At 41.6% G+C, this 27030-nt stretch overlaps 3 protein-coding genes across 3 annotated transcripts; 1 reads left to right on the top strand and 2 right to left on the bottom strand.

Annotated features, from left to right (window-relative positions):
- Positions 1 to 1141: 1141 nt before the first annotated feature.
- On the bottom strand, positions 1142 to 8260 carry brcc3 (BRCA1/BRCA2-containing complex, subunit 3). Its single transcript, XM_010900551.4, has 8 exons — positions 8044 to 8260; positions 7722 to 7841; positions 7477 to 7564; positions 7279 to 7367; positions 7117 to 7172; positions 2732 to 2863; positions 2116 to 2159; positions 1142 to 1814 (listed from the first exon to the last, which is right to left on the bottom strand). The coding sequence occupies exons 1-8, from the start codon at positions 8146 to 8148 to the stop codon at positions 1666 to 1668; spliced, it is 783 nt and encodes a 260-aa protein (XP_010898853.1). The 5' UTR covers positions 8149 to 8260; the 3' UTR covers positions 1142 to 1665.
- Positions 8261 to 18002: 9742 nt separating this feature from the next.
- On the top strand, positions 18003 to 20051 carry cmc4 (C-x(9)-C motif containing 4 homolog (S. cerevisiae)). Its single transcript, XM_010900549.4, has 3 exons — positions 18003 to 18495; positions 18602 to 18668; positions 18786 to 20051. The coding sequence occupies exons 2-3, from the start codon at positions 18611 to 18613 to the stop codon at positions 18923 to 18925; spliced, it is 198 nt and encodes a 65-aa protein (XP_010898851.2). The 5' UTR covers positions 18003 to 18495; positions 18602 to 18610; the 3' UTR covers positions 18926 to 20051.
- On the bottom strand, positions 19000 to 25971 carry fundc2 (fun14 domain containing 2). Its single transcript, XM_010900550.4, has 5 exons — positions 25882 to 25971; positions 23872 to 24022; positions 21759 to 21834; positions 21467 to 21595; positions 19000 to 20133 (listed from the first exon to the last, which is right to left on the bottom strand). The coding sequence occupies exons 1-5, from the start codon at positions 25946 to 25948 to the stop codon at positions 20056 to 20058; spliced, it is 501 nt and encodes a 166-aa protein (XP_010898852.2). The 5' UTR covers positions 25949 to 25971; the 3' UTR covers positions 19000 to 20055.
- Between the last annotated feature and the right edge of the window lie 1059 nt (positions 25972 to 27030).

Here is a 27030-nt window from a genome sequence, read left to right as displayed (position 1 = left end):
CAAAACTAAGCTTGAACAAGTAGGCCAGCAATTTTTTTAATAATAATGGTACATATATTACCAATTCTCCAAGGGTATCAATTGCTTGATTACGTTAATATGCTGATTAAGGTAATCAAGCAAACAAACGGCTGATATCTCTGTGAAAAATCTAAAGTCAGAACTCTTTAAGGCAGGTAAGGCAGAGATCACAATAATATTTAACACAAATACAGTTTATTAATATTTGCAAATGGGGACAGAAAGACACTAACTCAAGATCAGTGACAGTCTGTCTGCCGTACAATTCAGAAACACCTCCGATTGTATGGGCAAAAATATTTATAATAATTTTTTTCCTTCTCTGTCGCGGACAGCCAATCAGAGCATAGCGGAAAACAATAGGAAAGCTTGTAGGAGGTACTACAATCCTGGAGTCCATACCTTACACCAACATGTCAGATGAACAGCTAATTTTACTAGTAGCCTACAAGAACAGGAGGAAATCTAAAACATCACACTCAAGGTCTATCGAGACAATATAAGAAAAAATATAGCATGGTCAAGGATTGCTCGGAGTCCCGGATCTACAGCTGCCCTCGATTTGTTAATAGGCCTACGTAATATGTATTCAGTAGTGCTAGCTTTTACAATCAACCAAAACAAAATTCCAGCTACTTGCTAGCTGTATTTTAAAAACAAATGGCATGCACCCATTTTCGTTAATGAACCATTTCTGTGGGGGTTCTCATAACTGCCGGTAGGCTATAGCAGAGAAATCCACTCAAATTCCCTGCATTGTCTTTTACTGAGTTTCATTTTAATGAATGGAGATAACTTTACCACTCTGTTCTGTTTTGGTGGGCCCGCCTTTTCCCACCTTAAACTGATTGGTCAAAAACAGCAGTGAGTGCCAAGCAGCCCATCCCTGGCCTTAAGGGGTTATTGAACTTTTGAAGCAAAATGGGCTGGTGGGACATCTATCGGAGGACCCACATGCTGACCATTGACTCTTCAGATCCTGACAAGGCAATAATCACAATGCGGAAATAAAATGGAAGAAAAAGAGGGTGCTATCAAATGAAAAGAAGAAATTACATTATTTTGGGATAAACATACCTTACATATTGCAAATCTTTCAAAAAGACCAAAATGAAGCAAATGTCCTTATATATTGTATTTAATCACATTATAAATTGGCAATTCACTTGGGAACATTTTTTCATGTTCACAATCCAGTGGGAGCACGAGACCATTAAAATAAAATTCTAAACAAATTGCCTAAAACAAAAAACACATTCAATATGTTGTGCCAAGGAACTGAAATGAAGAAAAATCATACATTTTCATCTGGAAGATTGCAGGGGGAAAATAATCCACCAGAATGTTTTTGTAAGTTCGGGAAAGTGTTTAGCAGTACACAGAACATGATCTAACAGGAAAAAAACTCTCTAAAGTGTGTGAGAAGCAAAGACACTGGGAAGCAAAGAAATGTTCACAGGGAAAACCTTGTTTTCCGAAAGGTCCAAGTAAGAGTAATTCAATGTTGGTTTCAATTCCATGCCCACAACACAGTTAGTCACGAGGGGATTCCTTTAGTCCTAATATGAGAAGGGCTATGGCCCATGTGTCTGTTTCTTACCCCCGTCCCTTATGGCCCATGAGTCTGTTTCTGACCTCCGTCTCTCACATGGTTGCCAGCTCCTGTGTCAGCCTCTCTTTCTCCAGCTGCAGCTCAATGATACTCTGTTTGTTCTGCTCCAGGCGGTCCTCCAGCCACTGCAGCAGGGGACCACTAACAGCAGACATCTGACTGCAAAGGTTCTTTGTGAACACTGAAACATAGTACACCCAAACACACAACAGTTAGAGAGAGAGCACAATAAGGGAAAAAAATGAAGGGACCACTGCACCTTTTTCTTTAATTTCCAAAAAAGTCAAAAAGGAAGGTTTTGAGTGAGGAACAGAAGGGTTAAAATTACAAGATTAAAATTGAACGCTTCTGTTCCTCACTCTAAAATTTGCTTTTCAAACTTTTTGGAAAGGAAAGAAAAAGGTGCAGTGGTCTTTTCATTTTTTCCAGAGCTGTAGATGCTGACTCAAGAATTCAATGTCAAGAAATTCGCCGACACCAACCTGAGCCATTGTGTATCTTTGTTATCGGATCCAGGTGTGTTAAGCTGCAAAGGAATAAAATCCTATATTACTCTATTAACAATATGGAACAATATGCAAGCTGATGGAAGTCATCTGTCGAGTGAGCAAGACCTCATACGCACAGATCGGACTGACTTCCTGGTTGGCCCAGCAGTGAGGAAAATAATATGGTTTAACCTGGATGTCTAGGAGGAAGACATGTAATGATCCTGAATGGTTGCAACAAAACAGGGTTGTATACAGAACTAAATATGTCAATTACAGAGGCAAAAACATTCAAAATGAAATGAATGGTGCTGAACATTACATTTTACCAAAATATTCCTGTACTGAACAACCACTTGAAGAACAGTATGATTATGGTGGCCAAGAGGGCAGTTGTATGTAGCAAGCTGCTAAATTTTACATTTGAAATGGTCATATCCATTTTTACAATGTCACATCTTAACACACCTACCAAACAGAAGCAAAATGTACCAAAGGCTTTGGAAGAATGATTCACACTTTTTTGGGGAAACATGCTTCCAGTACACACTGTCATGTAACATTAGCAAATGTTATAAAGAATAGAAGAACCCCCTCCAAGGTTACCTACCTGTGAATCTTTCTGTAAGTGTCCTGCTCTTCCTGGCAAAGGATTCTGGGGAGTTCCACTGCTGACTCAAGGCACACTTTCCCAATGGCCTCGTGTGGAACCACATGAATCGGAATCTCAATTCTCTCATACCTTTTAAAAACACAGATCAGGAACAAATTATCCCATTTGGAAAATAACTATATATTTTCTATGCACAATGCATGTACAATGTATGTATTTAACTTTATTCAAAACACATGTCAGGTATGAAAATGTATTTCACCTTTTATTCTGAAGTGTATTTAAATATGTATGCATACATTTAACTTTTTTCTAATTACATTTCAATGGCCTCGTGTGGAACCACATGAATCGGAATCTCAATTCTCTCATACCTTTTAAAAACACAGATCAGGAACAAATTATCCCATTTGGAAAATAACTATGTATTTTCTATGCACAATGCATGTACAATGTATGTATTTAACTTTATTCAAAATACATGTCAGGTATGAAAATGTATTTCACCTTTTATTCTGAAGTGTATTTAAATATGTATGCATACATTTAACTTTTTTCTAATTACATTTCAGGTATCAAAATGTATTTTGCCCTATTCCAAAATGTACACCGATCAGCCATAACATTATGACCACCTGCCTAATATTGTGGAGGCCCCCCTTTCGCCGCAAAAACAACCCTGACCCATCGAGGCATGGACTCCACTAGACCCTCAGAGCGACGCAGACGTCCACCACGGTCACATGGACGTCCTCGCTAGGGGGAGCCCTCGAGTGGATGTTTAGCAGGACAGACGAACGATGAGGGATGTTGTGCTGGATGTTGAGCCGGACGGACGGGCGATGAGGATGGAGGGCATGGTCCGGACGGACAAGAAAGTGGCCTGGACATCAGCATCCAGGTATAACTGGATGTACATTGAAGCGAACAGGATGTCTTGTGCATGAGCATATTTTGAACATCATAAAATGGAGAATGAAGCGATCATCAATCAATGCATTTGAACTTAAACCTTAAACTTTCTTACTATACCGAAGAAACGTCAATTGAAAGATAACCTGTCAAGTCCAACTTTAATTTAATTATTTCCCACTTTTGTCATATCAAAATAATGAATAATAATAGTAAGTTCTACATATCGAGTTTTAAATAAGGCTCACAAAAATATATGTTTTGATTTATTTAGATGTTCAAAATAAAAATACATATTCCCAACAAAAAAAATAACGGCAGTGTAAGTCCTACAAATAGAAAATAATTATTAACAAAGAAATGTAAATACAATTGCACGTGGCCTTATTTTAATGTTAAAATATAAATACTAAACTCAAACAACGACAGCATTTTTACTAGTATCATTGTCACTGGTAGCATGAGGCGGTACCTACAGCCCATTCAGGTTGTATAGGCAGCCCAGATCCTCCAGGATGGCTAATCAATATGTGCCGTCGCTAGAAGGTTTGCTGTGTCTCCCAGTACAGCCTCAAGAGCATAGAGGAGATACCAGGAGATGAGCCGTTAAACGAAGAGACCAGGCCAGGTCCATAGACCTTGTTGCGCGATACAATATGCACAGTCGAGGCCGTCAGCTTTCTTGCAGAAATCCTCCTCAGACGAAAATGTTTGATCTGTTTTAATATATGAAATCTTTTTGAATACTGTCGTTCAATACATTTCATAGTTGCCAATGTTGAAGAACAGTCCACTACTCTAATCACTTCTGTATACTTTATGTATTTGTTGTTGTTCCTGTATCATAACACTAACAGTATAATGAATGTGTTCTTTACAGCCTTGTCAATTTATGCATTTTAAATAAGCTAACTGTAAATGGTCAGTTAAACCAATGTAAGATAAGACGTCACGAGCTACTGTAGGGTAGATGCATATTTTCGAAACATACAAAGTAGCCTACATTTTGAAGTAGTCTACATTTGTGACATTTGAAAAAAAAAAATACGGGCAATTATTTTGTAATAAGGAAGAAAACTAGGCTACAACAAGCCGGATAGCACCCTAAGAAATTGTCATACAGATGGCGTGCTTTGTGCGTATTCTTGGAGTGGCTGATTCGCAGCTCCAACCCCCAACCCCATGAACCATTTATTGAGTACTGAAAGATCTCAAAGACAGAAGCTGAAAACGGAAAGGTTATCAAATGTGTCATAACAGTGTTTATTATCTTTTCAAGTATTTATTATCAATTGATAAGGCACTCTGTTTTTCCAATATATTAACGTAGCCACTCGTTTAAAAATATATTATCATGGGGTTTTATTTTTGTTTGTTTTTATATTTAATTAAACATAATGTGACAAATCTTAGGACTTTAAAAAATAGGAAATGCAGACTTCTCGAGTGAACAACAGGTTGCTGTGCGCGTCATGATGGTACCCACCACTGGCCTGCATTACAATACATCACTCATCGCCGTCCGTCCTGCTCAACATCCCGTGATCCCTGTCCGTCCTGCTAAACATTCCACTCGAAGGCTCCCCCTAGCAACGACGTCCATGTGACTGTGGGGGACGTCCACGTTGTCGCTACGAGGGATCGAGTTGCCTCTCCCGTCTGTCCAGCACATCCCACAGATGCTCGATTGGACTGAGATCTGGGGAATTTGGAGGCCAAGTCAACACCTTGAACCCATTGTTGTGTTCCTCAAATCAGTCTTGAACCCTTTTTGCTTTGTGGCAGGGCGCATTATCGTGCTGAAAGAGGCCAATGGCATCAGGGATTACCGTTGCCATGAAAGGGTGCACATGGTCTGCAACAATGCAGGTAGGTGATACGTGTCAAAGTAACATCAACATGAATGGCAGGACCCAAGGTTTCCCAGCAGAACATTTCCCAAAGCATCACACTGCCACCGCCAGCTTGCCTTCTTCCCATAGTGCATCCTGGTGCCATGTGTTCTCCAGGTAAGTGATGCACACGCACCCAGCCATCCACGTGATGTAAAAGAAAACCGGATTCATCAGACCAGGCCACCTTCTTCCATTGTTCCATGGTCCAGTTCTGATGCTCATGTGCCCATTTTAGCCGCTTCCGGCAGTGGACAGGGGTCAAAATGGGCACCCTGATTGGTCTGTGGCTACACAGACCCATACGCAACAAAATGCGATGCACTGTGTTCTGACACCTTTCTATCAGTACCAGCATTAACTTTTACAGCAATATGAGCTACAGTAGCAAATCTGTCAGATCGGACCACATGGGCCAGCCTTCGCTCCCCACGTGCAACAATGAGCCTTGGCCGCTCATGACCCTTTCACCAGTTCACCGCTTTTCCTTCTTTGGACCACTTTTGGTACTGACCACTGCAGACCAGATGCTCTGACCCAGTCATCTAGCCATCACAATTTGAATCGCTCAGATCCTTATACTTGCCCATTTTTCCTGCTTCTAACACATCAACTTGAGGACAGAATGTTCACTTGCTGCCTAATATATCCCACCCACTGACAGGTGCCATGATGACAACATTATCAGTGTTATTCACTTGTCAGTGGTCAATATGTTATGGCTGATTGGTGTATTTCAAAATGTAAAAAAAAACATTTCTATTTTGTCCAAATGTATTTAAAAAAATTACATTCATATAAGATGTTATATTGAATTACTTCACAACAGACCTGAAAATTATTATACCTATATTTCAGCAAGGAATACAAACTGAGACCAAGATCTCTTTTACAGCTAAACGCAGGTGTTATTCCCTTAGAGTGGATTTTAGTGGATATTGTGGTCCCGTAGGTGTAACCCAGGGACAGGGTCTGAAATCAATATTGATATTACGCCCAACAGTAGGACCAGGTTTTCTAAACAAATGCAGCGCACTTGTCTTCACACAGTGAATATGCAAACAACACTTCCAAAATGTTCATCATTAGTGACGTATTGATGACATCACTTTCAAGTGTTGAAATACATATATACATTTATTTATACATTTACAAAATGCATTTCATCTTGCAGTCACCAATATACTCTAAAATACTGTAGAAACTTTGGTAAGGCCACAACTCACCCCTCTAAAGGAGATATCCCTGTTTGGAGCAGTGGTTAGCATGCTTGACTTGAAAGGCAAACATCACAAGTTTGAAACATGGCCTGCCAGATGCCACAGTACATCTTTAAAATGTATACAAAAATATATGTTCCAAATGTATTGAAAAACATATTCAGTATGTATTTTCTAATACATTCCCAAATGCATCTACATTTTTGTATACATTTTATATGCATTTGGTAATATATTTGTAAATGTATTAATGACATTTCCTTAAGTACATTAATTGGCCAATTTCTAAGAAATTAATACATAAAACAACAACAAAAATAATTGAACTGCAAACATTTTTAAACAAGGGAACACTTACTCAGAGCCTTTCTGGGCTTGCACAGACTGGAAGCAGGTGTAGAGAACACGACCAGTCTAAGAAAAGAATAATCATAATAATAATAATTTCATTCAACATGCCTTTGTAAATTAAAATTATTTAAAACATTCTATATTTATGTAGCTAACATTAAAACCTTACTTTTGTGTTTTTATCCTCAATAAAGCAGGAGAATATTAGCCCAACAAAGCCCTGGTCCATCATTTGGTACATGGCCTGGGTCCTTACATCTGTGAAAAAACGTGAATATCACTGACTGAAACCGTTTTCAATGACAGTGAAAACTAACATCGTGGGATTTATATGGTAGAGAAATGAAGGTCTGGACCATGTTCTTACCCACATGTGATGGCCAAACGGTGATATGGGGGTGAGAGTGGTACCAACCAACTACACGCATTGGCCGCCCAGTCATTTCTGCCAACCGGTAGCTCTTAATAAGGAAACTGACTATTAAAGGTATTTTTAAGTGTTCTCAGGAATCCTAAGACCTCTGTCATAATGGCATTTGTGACACAATACTGGTCTACTGCAAGAGCCTACCAGAAATCATGAATTAATGTGACAAGCTGCAAAAAGGATATCTCAGCTTCGGTAGCCGCTGAAGATAGCTGCTCAGGAGAGATTTCAACGCGATCCTTCCTCTTGTCTGACCGTCGGAGTATAATAACAGAATGTATATGGACGATGCGGTTGGTGTCAACCTATGTAAATAAATCGGTGACTTAGAAAACAGAATATCGAGCTAATCTAGTATCAGCGTTGATTTAGTAAACTTTCAGGCGGTTGAGCGAGGGTGGTTAGCAGGCACAAAATGCATGTATTTAGTTATCTATGTCATACTACTGCTAAAGTTAAGAATTTCTAGACAAAAATGTACAAGAGATCTTAACTAACAAATGTTACCTCCCCGATGCAAAGTCCCATAACTTCCTCCTTTTCGGTACTTAATGCATGATTCATGCAAACCAAAAAGGCATCCGATTCTAGGTGAACTGCACTCACTGCCATGTTTACTATATAACTTCCTAAATTATGGCTATCTGTACAAAGTACTAGTCTATCTAACTAATATGTAGCAAACCCCACAAGCTATAGCAAGCTTGTTAACTTAACTGCTATCAGCGTCTTGTGAGCAACATTAAAGAAACACTTCCGGGTCACGAAAATCTGCAATATTTCAAAATAAAAGAGACCAACGAATTACTTAAAAACTAAGATAAATTGAGTATTAATTGTTTGAGAACATGTACTTCTCAAAAAATGGACAACAATTCAAATATGATCATATTTAAGAGTAATTTCGATAAAAAAGTGGGTGTTAAAACATGTTCCAAGGGTAAAATTCAGACAATGCCAATGACAGAATACGGAATACATATTGCCTCACAACTCATAAACTATTGAATATTCCACATAGAAAGCAGTGTAGGAAATGTCCAGGAGAATGTGTAGAGTAAGACAAACCTGTTTAATCATGGGGAACGGTGTGCTACATCTAGCAACACAATATTTCCACACCCTCTTTTTCCACAATGTAACTCAATGCATGTGAAATATATATTGGCCTATAAAAAATAAACTACTCTATACACCGCAGTGAATTTATTGTAGGAAATATTTAGGAGACTATATAGAGTGTATATGTGCAAAAGAATCAAGGGGCACTGTGTATTTGCAATTGTTGCTGGCATTTTACTCCACCCATCCCATGCAACTCAATGGATATGAAATACATATTGCCCTGTACAGAAAAAGATATTCTATACGCCGCAGTGAATGTATTGTAGGAAATGTTCAGGAGAGTGTATAGATTAATTATATCCAAAGAAATCAAGGGGCAGTGTGTATTTGCAATTGTTGCTGGCATTTTACTCCGCCCACCCCATTGGCCACAATGTAACTCAATGGATATTAAATATATATTGGCCTATAAAAAAAAACTGTTCTATACGCCGCAGTGAATGTATTGCAGGAAATGTCAAGGAAGGTGGATAGAGTAATTATATGCAAAAAAATCAAGGGGCACTGTGTATTTGCAATTGTTGCTGATGTTTTACTCCGCCCATCCCATGCAACTCAATGCATATGAAATACATATTGGCCTATAAAAAAAACACGGTTCTATACACCGCTGTGAATGTATTGTAGGAAATGTCAAGGAAGGTGGATAGAGTAATTATATACAAAGAAATCAAGGGGCACTGTGTATTTGCAATTGTTGCTGGCATTTTACTCCGCCCATCCCATTGGCCACCATGAAACTCAATGCATATGAAATACATATTGGCGTATAAAAAAAAACTTTTCTATACACCGCAGTGAAGGTATTGTAGGAAATATTCAGGAGACTCTACAGATTGATGATATGCAAAGAAATCAAGGGACACTGTGTATTTGCAATTGTTGCTGGTGTTTTACTCCACCCATTCCATTGGCCACATTCCAAATTGCTGAATAGCCTTTAGATCCATTATACCTTTTGTTAATGGAGGTGATTATGACCACGTGGTGATTACCTAACAATTCAGCCGATGATCTAATGTTGTTGTCAACGATATATATTAACTGGTCATTCACCTGTTGTACCACCTTTAGAGATGTAGTCCAAAAGACCATTTAGTTTTATACCTTTTAAATTAGCAAAATAATGTTTTCAACAAAGTCAAATCATAACCAATTTCCAACTATTACATACTAGAATAAGTTCAACTTCATCACCTCTATTAGAAGGATATATTTTATTGCAACTACATTCCAGCCTTAGCTTAATTTGAGAAAAAAATATGTATTTGTCATTTGTCCCTGAAAGATAAATGTTTTAATTGAGACGTATGAAGGCTTGTATTGTACAGTGAGGGAAAAAAATATTTGATCCCCTGCTGATTTTGTACAAAATACACCTGTCCATAGAAGCAATTAATCAATCAGATTCCAAACTCTCCACCATGGCCAAGACCAAAGAGCTGTCCAAGGATGTCAGGGACAAGATTGTAGACCTACACAAGGCTGGAATGGGCTACAAGACCATCACCAATCAGCTTGGTGGGGAAGGTGACAACAGTTGGTGCGATTATTCGCAAATGGAAGAAACACAAAAGAACTGTCAATCTCCCTCGGTCTAGGGCTCCATGCAAGATCACACCTCGTGGAGTTACAATGACCATGAGAACGGTGAGGAATCAGCCCAGAACTACACATGAGGATCTTGTCAATGATCTCAAGGCAGCTGGGACCATAGTCACCAAGAAAACAATTGGTAACACACTACGCCGTGAAGGACTGAAATCCTGCAGCGCCCGCAAGGTCCCCCTGCTCAAGAAAGCACATGTACAGGCCGTCTGAAGTTTGCCAATGAACACCTGAATGATTCAGAGGAGAACTGGGTGAAAGTTGTTGTGGTCAGATGAGACCAAAATCAAGTTCTTTTGCATCAACTCAACTTGCCGTGTTTGGAGGAGGAGGAATGTTGCCTATGACCCCAAGAACACCACCGTCAAACATGGAGGTGGAAACATGCTTTGGGGCTAATTTTCTGCTAAGGGGACAGGACAACACTGCATCAAAGGGACGATGGATCGGGCCATGTACTGTCAAATCTTGGGTGAGAACCTCCTTCTCTCAGCCAGGGCATTGAAACTGGGTCTTGGCTGGGTATTCCAGCATGCCAATGACCCAAAACACACGGCCAAGGCAACAAAGGAGTGGCTCAAGAAGAAGCACATTAAGGTCCTGTAGTGGCCTAGCCAGTCTCCAGACCTTAATCACATAGAAAATCTGTGAAAGGAGCTGAAGGTTTGAGTTGCCAAATGTCAGCCTCGAAACCTTAATGACTTGGAGAAGATCTGCAAAGAGGAATTTTAACCCCAGCACAACGAGGTCTAGTTGTATCGATTACCTGTATTTCCTTAAACAAAGTGTCCTTGATCAGGGTAGCCATAATTGGCGTCTCAAAATCATTGCTCAAATGAATATTTTCATCAAATCACTGCTCATAGGACCCGGAAGGCCCTGGACGCCTCCAATCCGTAAGTCACATCCAGATCCCATGCTTGGGTTTCATACTCCAGGGCCAGCAGTTCTTGGTAATTGCCTGGGAGATGGATGGGCTGGCTTCAAGGTTGTTACCAGGAATGATCAGACATACTATGACTGGGACGAGGCCTCTGGGTAACACCTCCCCACGAACATCTGCCATCAGATGTGAAACTCTTGCTCCAGGAGTGGACATGAAGCCAAAAGCCATGGTAGATCGACCAGTGGAATCAGCCTGATTTGGCATGGGGACAATGTTATCCACTAAGGCACTGAGATGAGAATTACCAATGACCAGGACAAATTATAAGGAAAGAAAGTTAGAGATTTATCCTAATAATATATATTTTTTATATATACTTTTTTTGAAAATATGTGCACATCCTAAAACCTTCATAGTAAATTCTGAATGTGGGCTGTTAGGTTTTATCTAAATACAACTAATATGGGGCATTACAACTCCAAACATACATCAAACAACATGCAATATATAAGGTGATGTACTAAATGATAACAGGATAGGGTACACAGTACATACAGTTAATCAAACCAGTTACTCAACTTTCTACCCAAGTTGATCTCCTTCTGTCTTGGCTGTCTTAGAGTTTATGATGCTTAGGATGGGCATTGTATTACGAATGTGGCCAATTCTTTGCAGTCATGACATTCCTGTCATGACTGAAAAGTCAATGTTATTTCTGGCTGTCTAGAACGAGAACATTTGCTTGGAGACAAATATATTATAGGACTGCACAATGTTGGTCCTGGAAGGGCAAAACACTTTTCTGTTTTGTTTCTTAGAGGGAGTTAGCACTCAGACCAACTCAACTGTACTCAGATGGTATCCCCGGTCAAAATAAGTCAGTAATGTGAGAATGAAGACCTGGGTTTTGGCCCTACGCGACCAACATTCAGGGCAGACATATGCTAGAAATTTGTTAACATAGAGATGTCCATGGTGCTTTAAAGACCTCTCTGGGAATATTGCTATGAATACGTTTTAAGAGTTTTATTGTAAATAATCTAAATAAGCCAGTAAGGAGAAGCTGTGTGTGTTGATTTTCTGTCACTACATTTGGCTATAAAAATCATTCAATCAATCAGAATTTTGCTAAGGCAAATGATATTAACAACATATGCATACCAACATGAATCAAACAGCAAAACCAACAAATTGAGAAGAAATTGCCAACCTGATGAAGAAACGAAGCCTCTTAAAAAAATGTAACAGTGATTCAGTACAAATGTAAGCTGATCCAAGCAGATTCCAAACAAGGACTGTCTGCAAATGGGATTGGTCCTACTAACCTGGTTATATATTACAGGCCTATCAAATGAGAGATTTGTGAACGAGATGCTACCTGGCAACTGAAAGGACGATTGGGATAACTATAGCACAAGTTCATTTTATAGTCGCTGGGAACACAAACTTTCAACTCCCTCCAAAGATTTTCTATGGGGTTGAGATCTGGTGACTGGCTAGGCTACTCCAGGACCTTGAAATGCTTCTTACGAAACCACTCCTTCATTGCCCGGGCGGTGTGTTTGGGATCATTGTCATGCTGAAAGACCCAGCCATGTTTCATCTTTAATGCCCTTGCTGATGGAAGGAGGTTTTCACTCAAAATCTCACGATACATGGCCCCATTCATTCTTTCCTTTCCACAGATCAGTCGTCCTGGTCCCTTTGATGTTTCCACCCCCATGCTTCACATTAGATATGGTGTTCTTTGGATGCAACTCAGCATTCTTTCTGCTCCAAACACGAGTTGAGTTTTTACCAAAAAGTTATATTTTGGATTCATCTGACATTCTCCCAATCCTCTTCTGGATCATCCACAAACTCTCTAGCAAACCTCAGACAGGCTTGGACATGTACTGGCTTAAGCAGGGGGACACATCTGGCACTGCAGGATTTGAGTCCCTGGCGGCGTAATGTGTTACCGATTGTAGCCTTTGTTACTTTGGTCCCAGCTCTCTGCAGGTCATTCACTAGGTCCCCCCATGTGGTTCTGGGATTTTTGCTCACCGTTCTTGTGATCATTTTGACCCCACAGTGTGAGATCTTGCATGGAGCCCCGGATCGAGGGAGATTATCAGTGGTCTTGTATGTCTTCCATTTTCTTATAATTGCTCCCACAGTTGATTTCTTCACACCAAGCTGCTTACCTATTGCAGATTCAGTCTTCCCAGCCTGGTGCAGGTCTACAATTTCGTTTCTGGTGTCCTTTGACAGCTCTTTGGTCTTGGCCATAGTGGAGTTTGGAGTGTGACTGTTTAAGGTTGTGGACAGGTGTCTTTTATACTGATAAAAAGTTCAAACATTAATACAGGTAACGAGTGGAGGACAGTGAAGCCTCTTAAAGAAGAAGTTACAGGTCTGTGAGATCCAGAAATCTTGCTTGTTTGTAGGAGACCAAAAACTTATTTTACAGAGGAATTTACCAATATATTCATTAAAAAATCCTACAATGTGATTTTCTGGATTTCTTTTTCTCATTCTGTCTCTCATAATTGAAGTATACCTATGATGAAAATTACAGGCCTCTCTCATCTTATTAAGTGGGAAAACTTGCACAATTGGTGACTGACTAAATACTTTTTTGCCCCACTGTAATTACATGTTGGTGTTTTAAGTGGTAAAAACTTTTGGTACTGTTCTGATGGAGCTAAAAACTGGAACAAAAACTTCTTACAGAGAAAGTATGCAAACATACCCTTTCTTTTGAGAATCACATTCACACATTAAACATACATTTTATATTTTTACAGATAAAATCCTACATCTTCATCTCTAAAGGTGATACAGCAGGCTAATGGCCAGTTAATATAAGTAATTGACAACAACTTTGCCCCTCCAAGAACTGCCACCTTAACGTGGTGGAGGGGTTTGAGTACCCGAGTGACCCTAGGAGCTATGTTGTCTGGGGCTATATGCCCCTGGTAGGGTCTCCCAAGGCAAACAGGTCTTAGGCGACGGGTCAGACTAAGAGCGGTTCAAAACCCCCTTAATGAAGAAAACATTTTGAGTACCGTGACGTCGCCCGGTATGGCGCAGCCGGGGCCCCACCCTGGAGCCAGGCCCGGGGTTGGGGCTCGTATGCGAGCGCCTGGTGGCCGGGCCTTCCCCCATGGGGCCCGGCCGGGCTCAGCCCGAACGGGCGACGTGGGGCCGCCCTCCCGTGGGCTCACCACCCACAGGAGGGACCATAAGGGGCCGGTGCAGAGAGGATCGGGCGGCAGTCGAAGGCGGGGGCCTAGACAACCCGATCCCCGGACACGGAAACTAGCTCTAGGGACGTGGAATGTCACCTCGCTGGCGGGGAAGGAGCCTGAGTTAGTGCGTGAGGTTGAGAGGTTCCGACTAGAGGTAGTCGGGATCACCTCTACGCACGGCTTGGGCTCTGGAACCACACTCCTTGAGAGAGGATGGACTCTTCACCACTCTGGAGTTGCCCATGGTGAGAGGCGGCGGGCTGGTGTGGGTTTGCTTATAGCTCCCCAGCTCTGCCGCCATGTGTTGGAGTTTACCCCGGTGAACGAGAGGGTCGTTTCCCTGCGCCTACGGGTCGGGGATAGGTCTCTCACTGTTGTTTGTGCCTACGGGCCGAACGGCAGTGCAGAGTACCCGACCTTCTTGGAGTCTCTGGGAGGGGTGCTGGAAAGTGCTCCGACTGGGGACTCTATTGTTCTACTGGGGGACTTCAACGCCCACGTGGGCAACGACAGTGACACCTGGAGGGGCGTGATTGGGAGGAACGGCCCCCCTGATCTGAACCCGAGTGGTGTTCAGTTATTGGACTTCTGTGCTAGTCACAGTTTGTCCATAACGAACACCATGTTCAAGCATAAGGGTGTCCATCAGTGCACGTGGCACCAGGACACCCTAGGCCGCAGGTCGATGATCGACTTTGTTGTCGTCTCATCTGACCTGCGGTCGTATGTCTTGGACACTTGGGTGAAGAGAGGGGCGGAGCTGTCAACTGATCACCACCTGGTGGTGAGTTGGATCCGATGGCGGGGGAAGAAGCTGGACAGACTCGGCAGGCCCAAGCGTACTGTAAGGGTCTGCTGGGAACGTCTGGCCGAGTCTCCTGTCAGAGAGATCTTCAACTCCCACCTCCGGCAGAGCTTCGACTGGATCCCGAGGGAGGCTGGAGATATTGAGTCCGAGTGGACCATGTTCTCCACCGCCATTGTCGAAGCGGCCGCTCGGAGCTGTGGCCGTAAGGTCTCCGGTGCCTGTCGAGGCGGCAATCCCCGAACCCGGTGGTGGACACCGGAAGTAAGGGATGCCGTCAAGCTGAAGAAGGAATCCTATCAGGCCTGGTTGGCTTGTGGGACTCCTGACGCAGCTGACGGGTACCGACAGGCCAAGCGGGCTGCAGCCCGGGTGGTTGTGGAGGCAAAAACTCGGGCCTGGGAGGAGTTCGGTGAGGCCATGGAGAAGGACTATCGGCTGGCCTCGAAGAGATTCTGGCAAACCATCCGGCGCCTCAGGAGAGGGAAACAGTGCCCTACCAACGCTGTTTACAGTAGAGGTGGGCAGCTGTTGACCTCAACTGAGGATGTCGTCGGGCGGTGGAAGGAGTACTTCGAGGATCTCCTCAATCCCGCTGTCACTTCTTCCATTGAGGAAGCAGAGGATGAGGTATCAGAGGTGGACTCGTCCATCACCCGGGCTGAAGTCACTGAGGTGGTCAAGAAACTCCTCGGTGGCAAGGCACCGGGGGTGGATGAGATCCGCCCTGAGTACCTCAAGTCTCTGGATGTTGTGGGGCTGTCTTGGTTGACACGCCTGTGCAACATCGCGTGGCGGTCGGGGACAGTGCCTCTGGGATGGCAGACCGGGGTGGTGGTCCCTCTTTTTAAGAAGGGGGACCGGAGGGTGTGTTCCAACTATAGGGGGATCACACTTCTCAGCCTCCCCGGGAAAGTCTATGCCAGGGTTCTGGAGAGGAGAATACGGCCGATAGTAGAACCTCGGATTCAGGAGGAACAGTGTGGTTTTCGTCCGGGCCGTGGAACACTGGACCAGCTCTATACCCTCTACGGGGTGTTGGAGGGTTCATGGGAGTTTGCCCAACCTATCCACATGTGTTTTGTGGATTTGGAGAAAGCATTCGACTGTGTCCCTCGCGGCATCTTGTGGAGGGTGCTTGGGGAATATGGGGTCCTGGGTCCTTTGCTAAGGGCTGTCAGGTCCCTGTACAACCGAAGCAGGAGCTTGGTCCGCATTGCCGGCAGTAAGTCAGACTTGTTCCCAGTGCATGTTGGACTCCGGCAGGGCTGCCCTTTGTCACCGGTTCTGTTCGTAATTTTTATGGACAGAATTTCTAGGCGCAGCCAGGGGCCGGAGGGTGTCAGGTTTGGGGACCACACAATTTCGTCTCTGCTCTTTGCAGATGATGTTGTCGTGTTGGCCCCTTCTAACCAGGACCTTCAGCATGCACTGGGACGGTTTGCAGCCGAGTGTGAAGCGGTGGGGATGAAAATCAGTACCTCCAAATCTGAGGCCATGGTCCTCAGTCGGAAAAGGGTGGCTTGCCCACTTCAGGTTGGTGGAGAGTGCCTGCCTCAAGTGGAGGAGTTTAAGTATCTAGGGGTCTTGTTCACGAGTGAGGGAAGGATGGAACGGGAGATTGACAGACGGATCGGTGCAGCTTCTGCAGTAATGCAGTCAATGTATCGGTCTGTCGTGGTGAAGAAAGAGCTGAGCCGCAAGGCGAAGCTCTTGATTTACCAGTCAATCTACGTTCCTACTCTCACCTATGGTCATGAGCTTTGGGTCATGACCGAAAGGACAAGATCCCGGATACAGGCGGCCGAAATGAGCTTTCTCCGCAGGGTGGCCGGGCGATCCCTTAGAGATAGGGTGAGAAGCTCGGTCACCCGTGAGGAGCTCAGAGTAGAGCCGCTGCTCCTCCACATCGAGAGGGGTCAGCTGAGGTGGCTTGGGCATCTTTTTCGGATGCCCAAGCCACCTGGAAGAGACCCCGGGGAAGACCTAGGACACGCTGGAGGGACTATGTCTCCCGGCTGGCCTGGGAACGCCTCGGTGTCCCCCCGGAAGAGCTAGAGGAAGTGTCTGGGGAGAGGGAAGTCTGGGCATCCCTGCTTAGACTGCTGCCCCCGCGACCCGGCCCCGGATAAGCGGAAGAAGATGGATGGATGGACAACAACTTTGGATCATTGGCTGAATTGTTAAGTAATCACCAAGTGGTGATAATCACCTCCATTAACAAAAGGAATAATGGATCTAAAGGCTATTCAGCCATTTGGAATGTGGCCAATGGAATGGGTAGAGTAAAACACCAGCAACAATTGCAAATACACAGTGCCCCTTAATTTCTTTGAATATATTTACTCTATAGAGTCTCCTTGACATTTCCTACAATACATTCACTGCGGCATATGGAATTGTATTTTTTTAGAGGCCAATATGTATTTCATATCCATTGAGTTACATTGTGGCCAATGGAATGGGTGGAGTAAAATGCCAGCAACAATTGCAAGTACACAGTGCCCCTTGATTTTTTTGCATATAATCATTCTATAGAGTCTGCTGAACATTCCCTACAGCACATTTTTACAATATACACTAAGCAAAGTGTCAAAATCGATACATTTAATATTATTAAAATCGCGTTTTACCGCGGACCTCTATTTTGAAGGCAAAATCCGAAAACCGGAAGTCTTATGGTTGTTACGGAATCTCTAATGTTGCCAGCATGACCCTAATTTAGCTGCTTCATATAAACACCTGTGTTACAATAATAACATTCCGTTGTTGCAAGGGGGCTGACAATCCTATGTGGTCCATAGAGCTGACATTGAAGGCAACAGCTTTTTAATATAGTCAGCTGCGTGGGATTTTAAACTGATCATTGGTTTGATATCGAGCCAGTTGGCTACTCCCGTAATCTTCGAATGGCTACAGAAACATCTGTGCGAATTTGTATGAACATACGGACACCGCGGAAATGTTGGAAATTAAACCCGCTGGTTTAGTCATGTGATTACCACTCCAACCTAGTCATCACGAGGGATGAGCCAGCCAATGAGTGGGGTAGACCAAAATTGACTAAGCTGGTGGCTCACTTATCTCTACCTTTATGTGGACATGTAAACTATTTCACCACTAGCCCTCACCATCTTGTATCTACGTTATTTGCAAACAGAAAATGTGTAGAGATTCCAAAATAATGATTCATACCTACAGTTTAATCAACAAAATCCACAGCACATACAATCCTGTCGGACGACATTTTGGTATGCACACGGGATACCGGGACGTTTTTAGAGTGGTTGAAGAACAGACAGGTATAGCATCGATATACTTTTTAATATCACAGGCCAAACCAATTATATCTACTGGTGTTCAGTAATGCTGATTTTCAATGTAATGAAATGTCTGTTTTCTTGATAGGGCGGTAAAATGCCACAGAAAGATCCTTGTCAGAAGCAAGCATGCGCTATTCAGAAATGTTTACAAGGTTATTTTCCCCCACCGTCTAAATCTACCTTTAATATTAACTGTAATGTGAATACATTTTTTGATATATCCCACTGAGTTTTATGTATAACACTAACCCACTTTATTTTCCATCCAGCCAACAAGTACATAGAGAGCAGGTGCGATGACGTGATAAGAGCAATGCGTGTGTGCTGTGAGCACGCAGGCGAGAACTCCGTCTGCTGCTCAGGATTCGTTAGGGAACAGAAATCTACAGAGCCTAAAACCTTACTGTAGCTGCAACATGACCTGATTGTGGCCACTGGGCAACTGTTTTATTTGTAATTTGAACACAATGACAAACCAAAAAAAACATTCAAGAGTTGTTGTTTTTATTGACAGCAAATGATAATAGAAGGATGGAGTTCATTAATGTTCAGGTACTGTAGCTATATCAGTGAAACTGGCAAACTACATCATTCAGGACAGTTGACTTTGTTTTACTCTTAGAGTTTAAACATTTGTTTAACAAAATATTGAATTTTAACAGTGAAAAATACTATTCAGCTTTTAACAGATTTTCCAATTGCTTAATGCTACTTATGGTAATGAACAAGGAAACAAACAGTGGAGTGAACCTACATTTCGACCAGTATTTCTCATCTCTGCATTTCATGTGAAGGGCTATTGATATCCACTATGACATATTCCATGATTGTTTAGTTATTTGTATGTGTATCCCGTTAGTCTGTTTTTATAGTGCAACTATAATGAGCACAATGTGTACTTCCACCTGACTCAGATTTCAGTCTAGAAACACCTTGGTCTCAAATAAATACTTAATAAACAAATTCCTTCAGTGGTAAATAAGTAATTACTATTGGAGACATGTAAACAGCATAATTGTCTTTGAATTTCACTTTAAAATAGAACAAGTACCAAATGATAGATAACTTCATAAACCAAACTTTAGTATTTTGGCCTAGTTCTCTGTTACAGTATTTACTCATACATGTAGTATTTCTGCATGTAACTTTAAAAAAAAAAGAAGGATAAAAGGATGTTGCTCCAGTTCCATCTGACTAAAAACATTTACAAGCATCAAGAATAAACTGGGTGGATCTAAATAATTTCTCAAAACAGTAACACACTAAATGCTTAGGAACATTAATAGAAAAGATAACTGAAGTGTTGCTTATACCACATGTACACAATCCATGCATAAACCTCACCCACAAATATAGTATTTAAATGGTCTGTTGTTGTTTTCCAAAATGGCCAGATGTCCATGAGCCCAAAAACACTTTAAGCTTATGTTTGCATTTTGACATATTAAGTGGTCTGCTTGCATATCTAGACAGATGCTTAGGTTTATAAGCTTTTTCCAACCATGTATTTGACACAAAATATAAAGACAAAAAAAGCTCTTAAGAGGCCAAGCCCAGCAGAAATCCCCCAGCAAACCCTCCTGTGAGAACAATATTCTTCTTCACAAATGTTTGCACCTGATAAGACAAAAATACACAATGTTTGTTAAAGTTCTGTAGAGTATTAATGCTAATTCTAAGTAAAAAGGTCTGGATTGCTTCAAAATTATGTCAGTAGTCATGAGCATATTTAATATAATGAGATCGCAACACCAGAATTAGTCAAAAGTAGTTTTAATATGAACTACACCATTGCAGGCTTAGACAATTTTTAAGTTGTCAACTGATACTTTCATACGGTTAAAGAAAAGAAGGATCAAATGACTAACACGATTATCAGGAAAGACCAGACAATGAATTATACTAAAATGAATTACTTCAAAACGGGGATAGCTCAATCGCACTGCCCATATAATGAGAAAAATACAAGATAAGATATGAGATACAGTTATGCTCATAAGTTTGCATTCCCTGGCAGAAATAGTGAAATTATGGCATTGATTTTAATAATATGACTGATCATGCAAAAAAAAGGTAGTGATCATATGAAGCCATTTATTATCACAAAGTTTTTTGGCTCCTTTTTAAATCATAATGATAACAGAAATCACCCAAATGGCCCTGATCAAAAGTTTACATACCCTCAAATATTTGGCCTTGTTTCTGACACACACAGGTGAAAATTACAATTAAAGGTGGTGGTGGCTTACTGATGTTTACTGATGTTTTGGTGGGGGGTGAGCTCTAAAGGCACAGGGAATCTTGTGAAAATGTGTGGCAAGATGAATGCAGCATGTTTTCAGAAAATACTGGCAGACAATTTGCATTCCTCTGCACGAAAGCTGCGCATGGGATACTCTTGGACTTTCCAGCATGTCAATGACCCTAAGCACAAGGCCAAGTTAACCCTCCAGTGGTTACAGTAGAAAAAGGTGAAGGTTCTGGAGTGGCCATCACAGTCTCCTGGCCTTAATATCATCGAGCCACTCTGGGGAGATCTCAAAAGTGCAGTTCATGCAAGGCAACCAAAGACTTTGCATGACCTGGAAGCATTTTGCCATGATGAATGGGCAGCTATGCCACCTGCAAGAATTCAGGGCCACAACTATTGCAAAAGACTGCAAACTGTCATTGATGCTAAAGGGGGCAATACATAGTATTAAGAACTAAGGGGATGCAGACTTTTGAACAGGGGTCAGTTCATTTTCTTCTTTGTTGCCATGTTTTGTTTTATGATTGAGCCATTCTGTTAAGACCTAGAGTTTTATGTGAATCCTTTCAGAAATAAAAGACATGTTTTGCCTGCTCACTCTTTAATTTTTTTATAGATGGTTCATATTAACAATTCTCCAAGGGTATGCAAACTTTTGAGCACAACTGTATGATTTCTGACCATGTCTATTCTTCTTACCTCATCCACTTTTGTCCTCACTTCCTTACTGGGCTTTTCTGTATTCAACTTCAGCTGCTTCTTGGCCTTGTTTACATCACGTTCCACTCTTTTCCAATCCACTTTGATATACCCTGTGTGATTGGCGATCTAGAATAAAATGAATCACACCTACCAATTAAGATTATGGTCATAAAACTTCCATTTGTCATAGAGCAACATAAGTATGAATGTGTGTGTTAAATATGGGTGGATCATTTATGTTGATATTCAAACAACAACAAAATAAACACAAAGAAAATTCAACCCATACCTGAAGCAAAAAGAAGCCTCCACCCACTGCTGAAGCGGCCAGCTTCCCAACTTTCTGGAACAAATATCCTGCACACCTAAAAGAAACAAAACAACAGTTAAACACACACCACGAGATGATTGGTTCAATTATCAGATGTACATTGGCTTATTTCTGCTGAATATTTGTTCATACACTGCTAAAAATAAATAAGGGAACGCTTAAAATCATATATCATGTCTCAATGAACTAAATATATTAAAGATAAAAATCCTTACTGTACATTGTGTAATTCGTTGAGAACAAAATGACATAACGGTCAATGAAAACCAAAATCACCAGCCAAATGAGGGCTGGATTCAAACTCACACCAAAAATCAAATTAAACAACGGAAATCACAGGCTGTTCCAACTTGCGTGAATTTCATCACAGCAACTCATAATTTGATTCCGTAGTGTGTATGGACCCCACGTGCCTGTATGCACTCCCACAACATCTGGGCATGCTCCTGATGAGACTGTTGATGGTGTCCTGGGGGATCTCCTCCCAGATCTAGATCAAGGCATTATTGAGATCCCAGGGCCCACTGCACCACCGTGCAGGGTCTGACGATGGGTCTGAGGACTTCATCCCAGTAACACGTGGCTACCATGTGGATTTCTGTGCGACCCTCCAAAGATATGCCTCCCCAGACCATCACTGACCCACCGCCAAACTGATCATGCTGGATGATGTTGCAGGCAGCATAACGTTCATAACAGCGTCTCCAGACTCTTTCACGTCTATCACATGGCTCAGTGTGAACCTGCTCTCATCTGTGAAGAGAACGGGGCGCCAATGGCAGACCTGCCAATTCTGGTGTTCTCTGGTGAATACCAATCGAGTTGCACAGTGCTGGACTGTGAGCACAGGTCCCAACTAAAGGACGCCAGGCCCTCATGCCACTCTCACAGGGTCTGTTTCTGACAGTTTGGTCTGAAACATGCACACCAGTAGCCGGCTGGAGGTCATTTTGTGGGTCTCTTGCTGTCTCCTGGTATCTCCTCCATGCTCTTCAGACTGTACTTGGAGAAGCAAACCTTCTTGCGACGACATGTGGCTGTGCCACCCTGGAAGAGGCACAGCTGGACTATCTGTGCAACCTGAATGGGCTGCAGATACTGCCACATGCTACCAGTAGTGACAAGGACACTAGCAAAATGAGAATAACCAGTCACGAAGAAAAAGGAGAGAGCAATTTTCTGTGTCCACCACCTTCAAAAACATTCTCTTTTTGGGGTTTGCTGTTGCCTCTCCAGTGCACCTGTTGTCACTTTCATTTGCACCAAAACAGGTGACATTGATTCACAATCGCTTATGGTTCCTAACTGGACAGGTTGATATCCCTGAAGTTCAAATTATTTGGTGTTATACTGTGATGATTACATGTTCCCTTCATTTTGTTGAGCAATGTATTACATATTGAAGATGCAGACTGTGATTTCTGGCCACTGTTTGTTTAAGTTGCACATAGTCACATTTGGCAGCAATTACAGTCAAGTCTCTACCAGTTAAGAAAGTTGGACATATTCTTAATTGGATTGAAGAACTGGCTTTGACTGGGCCATGCCAGGATGTTGGCTTTTTAAGCCACTCCAGAGGGCCATTTTGGGTAATTTTCCTGCTGGAAGACACATTTTCTCTGAAGTCCCAGGTCTCATTCAGACTTTATTTTTTTTCCAGGATTTCTCTGTACTGCACTACTCCCATTTTCCCCTCCATCTTCAAAAGCTCTCCAGGCCAGACACAAAAAAGCAGCTCCAAAACACCAAACATAGCAATTGAGGCCAAAAAGCTATAATCATAAAATCTTAGAATCTTCTTCCATTTGTTCTTAGTCTCCCACATGCCATTTGGCAAATTCTAGACAGTTCGATGAGTTGTTTTGAACAACAACTTTTTATTTTCATAGTTATTTTCATATGCAGATTCAAAGTTGTGCCATTTTCTCAAAATGTCTTTAATGGACTTTTCTTTGCTCCGGCAGATGTTGAAAGCCTTGAAACGGTTCTTATAGCCTACCCCTTTTAAAAAAAAAACATTACGTTTGTTGCAAAAATCGTAGACCGCCTCCTCATGTACTGATCAACTCACCAGCCAGACACACCTCCAATGGCAAGTTGGGTGGCAACGTCATACTTCTCTGCTACTGGCCCAGAGTTCTTGCCAAAGATTTTATTCCACCATCTCTGTTTCTTGGCATACTCAACCATGTCCATGACTTCAAAGGTCTCCTCACTCTTATCTAGAAAAACAAGTCATTGATAAATAATCAGAAGAATCCTTCGCTCACGTGACCCTACAAGACACTGTGAAATGGATGTTGGTTGGCTGAATCTACACAGACCACACAATATGAATATTGAGTGCATTGTTTGGTGGGTTTTTTACTTTTTAAATTCAGGGTAAAAAAAACTCTGTGTAAACTTTAAAAAACCTAAACTAAATAGAAGGTATGCAGAAAGAATATTGGCCTTATATAGATTTATTTAATAATGGCCAATACTCATAGAGAATCACTAATATAGCAGCTATAAATCAGGGTCCCATTGATTTTGCTAAAATATTTAAGTAGTAAAAACACTGCAATAGCCAGAAATGCTGAAGTTAGGGGGCATATACGTGCCCAAGCACAGACAAAATTCAACCTATAGCCATCACCGCCACCACCATAGCCAATGTTTTAAAGAAAAAAACTACTCTTTCACAACAATGTCCAGTCAATTTCTTAAATTGTTTACAAGAAGCTATATTAAAGTATACATTAAGTTAAATGTTTTACGGAAATTTGTATTGTTTGTTTCACTTATTCTTTGGTCAGTGCATGTAGTTAATCACTCAAGCCACTCAAGGTGGGTCGAAACTCACAAGATAACTAAATTGGTGGGACAGGAAATAAAAAAAGTTTGTGAACCTTGGTGTATTTTACAACTCTATACCACAGCAATTGCCTCCAGCTGCTGAGGTAACACTTCCTATTAAATTACTGAAAGCTGCTATACTGTCTGTGTTACATCACACCTAATGGCAGTGCCCAAGCTCAATAATCACTGAGAACTGATTCTCTATGCCGGATGTGCATCCCTTCTTGTGATAAAAAAAAAGAAAAATGTTGATTTTGGTTTGTTTCAGGGGTAACAGAATGTCACATTGACACAATGTTTATGGCAATCCAATCCAATGTGTGTAGTGTAACTGAAGTATTATGTTGCACCTGACGACAGACAGTTGACTACACTGACCTTTACAAATCCAGGCCTCAAGACACCTCACATATAAGCCTAAAATAACTCAGTCAAGGAAATTCGATTACATCAGTTTCACTTTCTGTCAGACTAACCTGTGATTACCTTAGTCAAAAGATTTGATCTGTGTAAAGAACAAACACACTGGCTGAACTAGTAGACACTATATCCTTTTTGAAATGTGATAGATACATACATACATACATAGTGAGATAACTTTCATAAAACTGAACCAAAGTAACATTTCAATACCCCACTCCAAGAGTGAAGAATTTTAATAAATAAAAATAGACTGGGTCCTATAACATGGCCTTCACCCTAACATCCTCTGAGGTCATAGGAAATAGTGGTAAAGAGATAGCGTCACTCGTGTAAAGTATAGTGTAAAAGCATTCAGACACCAACTACAAGTGATTGTGTCAGGTTAGCAATAGCAGTAACAACACAATTTTGTAACTAGTTACAGCAGATACTAGTTATACACGTAAGATACTGAAAGCTAGTTAGCAACTTGTAATTAGCTAGTTAGCAACTTGGTAAAATAGATTACACCCTCCCTAAATAACAGTTCATGATGATTTTACAACACGAAGATTCCTAGATAGCAAGTTAACAGCGATTTAACCTGCTTGCTAAATCGCTAACTTGCATAGCAACTATGAAGATTCTAGCTAACTAGCTTACTTTCTGAAGGACAGCAACTGTGTTCACATGCATACATTTAAATAAAAGCCAAAATCACACAGTTTGCTTGATAGCATAGTATATATTTAATAAGATTAACGACTCAATATTGTGAGACAATTTGCGAGATCAACCTCCTTAAACTATATATATTGCCAGTAAGCTTGTCTCTCACCTTTCTTCTTCTCGGCCATTTTTTTTAATGTATTGAGTTTCAACCCGGACGTAATTCCACAGCCCATCCGTAATATCACGTGATACAGAAAATCATTGCATGTTATTCCTCATCATAGATATAGTACAGCATAGATGGGACGTATAGCTCTATCTGACGTCTCGATATCTCCGCCATTTTACCTGGGACCAGTTCGGGAAAAGTCAAGCCACTTAACACTAGTCATGGAGGTATTTTTTTCAGCAGTAATTTGGTCCAGAAAAAGAATAAACAATACAAAGGAGGTGGGAAACATTGTTCACGCATCAGTAATAGTGTAGAAATCTATAATAACATACTGAGGTATACCATGTTTTTAATCAATAAACAAGAAAGCTAATCCAGCCTAATCGTAGACATTGAGCTACGTAACTTTACATGATCAGAATATACACTCACCTAAAGGATTATTAGGAACACCATACTAATACTGTGTTTGACCCCCTTTCGCCTTCAGAACTGCCTTAATTCTACGTGGCATTGATTCAACAAGGTGCTGAAAGCATTCTTTAGATATGTTGGCCCATATTGATAGGATAGCTTCTTGCAGTTGCTGGAGATTTGTGGGATGCACATCCAGGGCACGAAGCTCCCGTTCCACCACATCCCAAAGATGCTCTATTGGGTTGAGATCTGGTGACTGTGGGGGCCATTTCAGTACAGTGAACTCGTTGTCATGTTCAAGAAACCAATTTGAAATGATTCGAGCTTTGTGACATGGTGCATTATCCTGCTGGAAGTAGCCGTCAGAGGATGGGTACATGGTGGTCATAAAGGGACGGACATGGTCAGAAACAATGCTCAGGTAAGCCGTGGCATTTAAACGATGCCCAATTGGCACTAAGGGGCCTAAAGTGTGCCAAGAAAACATCCCCCACACCATTACACCACCACCACAAGCCTGCACAGTGGTAACAAGGCATGATGGATCCATGTTCTCATTCTGTTTATGCCAAATTCTGACTCGACTATCTGAATGTCTCAACAAGGCATTTTTGCCCACTGGACTGCCGCATACTGGATGTTTTTCCCTTTTCACACCATTCTTTGTAAACCCTAGAAATGGTTGTGCGTGAAAATCCCAGTAACTGAGCAGATTGTGAAATACTC

This window comes from Esox lucius, chromosome 7 (assembly GCF_011004845.1).
Source record: "Esox lucius isolate fEsoLuc1 chromosome 7, fEsoLuc1.pri, whole genome shotgun sequence".
Taxonomy (NCBI): Eukaryota; Metazoa; Chordata; class Actinopteri; order Esociformes; family Esocidae; genus Esox; species Esox lucius.
The sequence above is the reverse complement of the archived record's forward strand: the minus strand, read 5'-3'. Positions and strand labels throughout refer to the sequence as shown.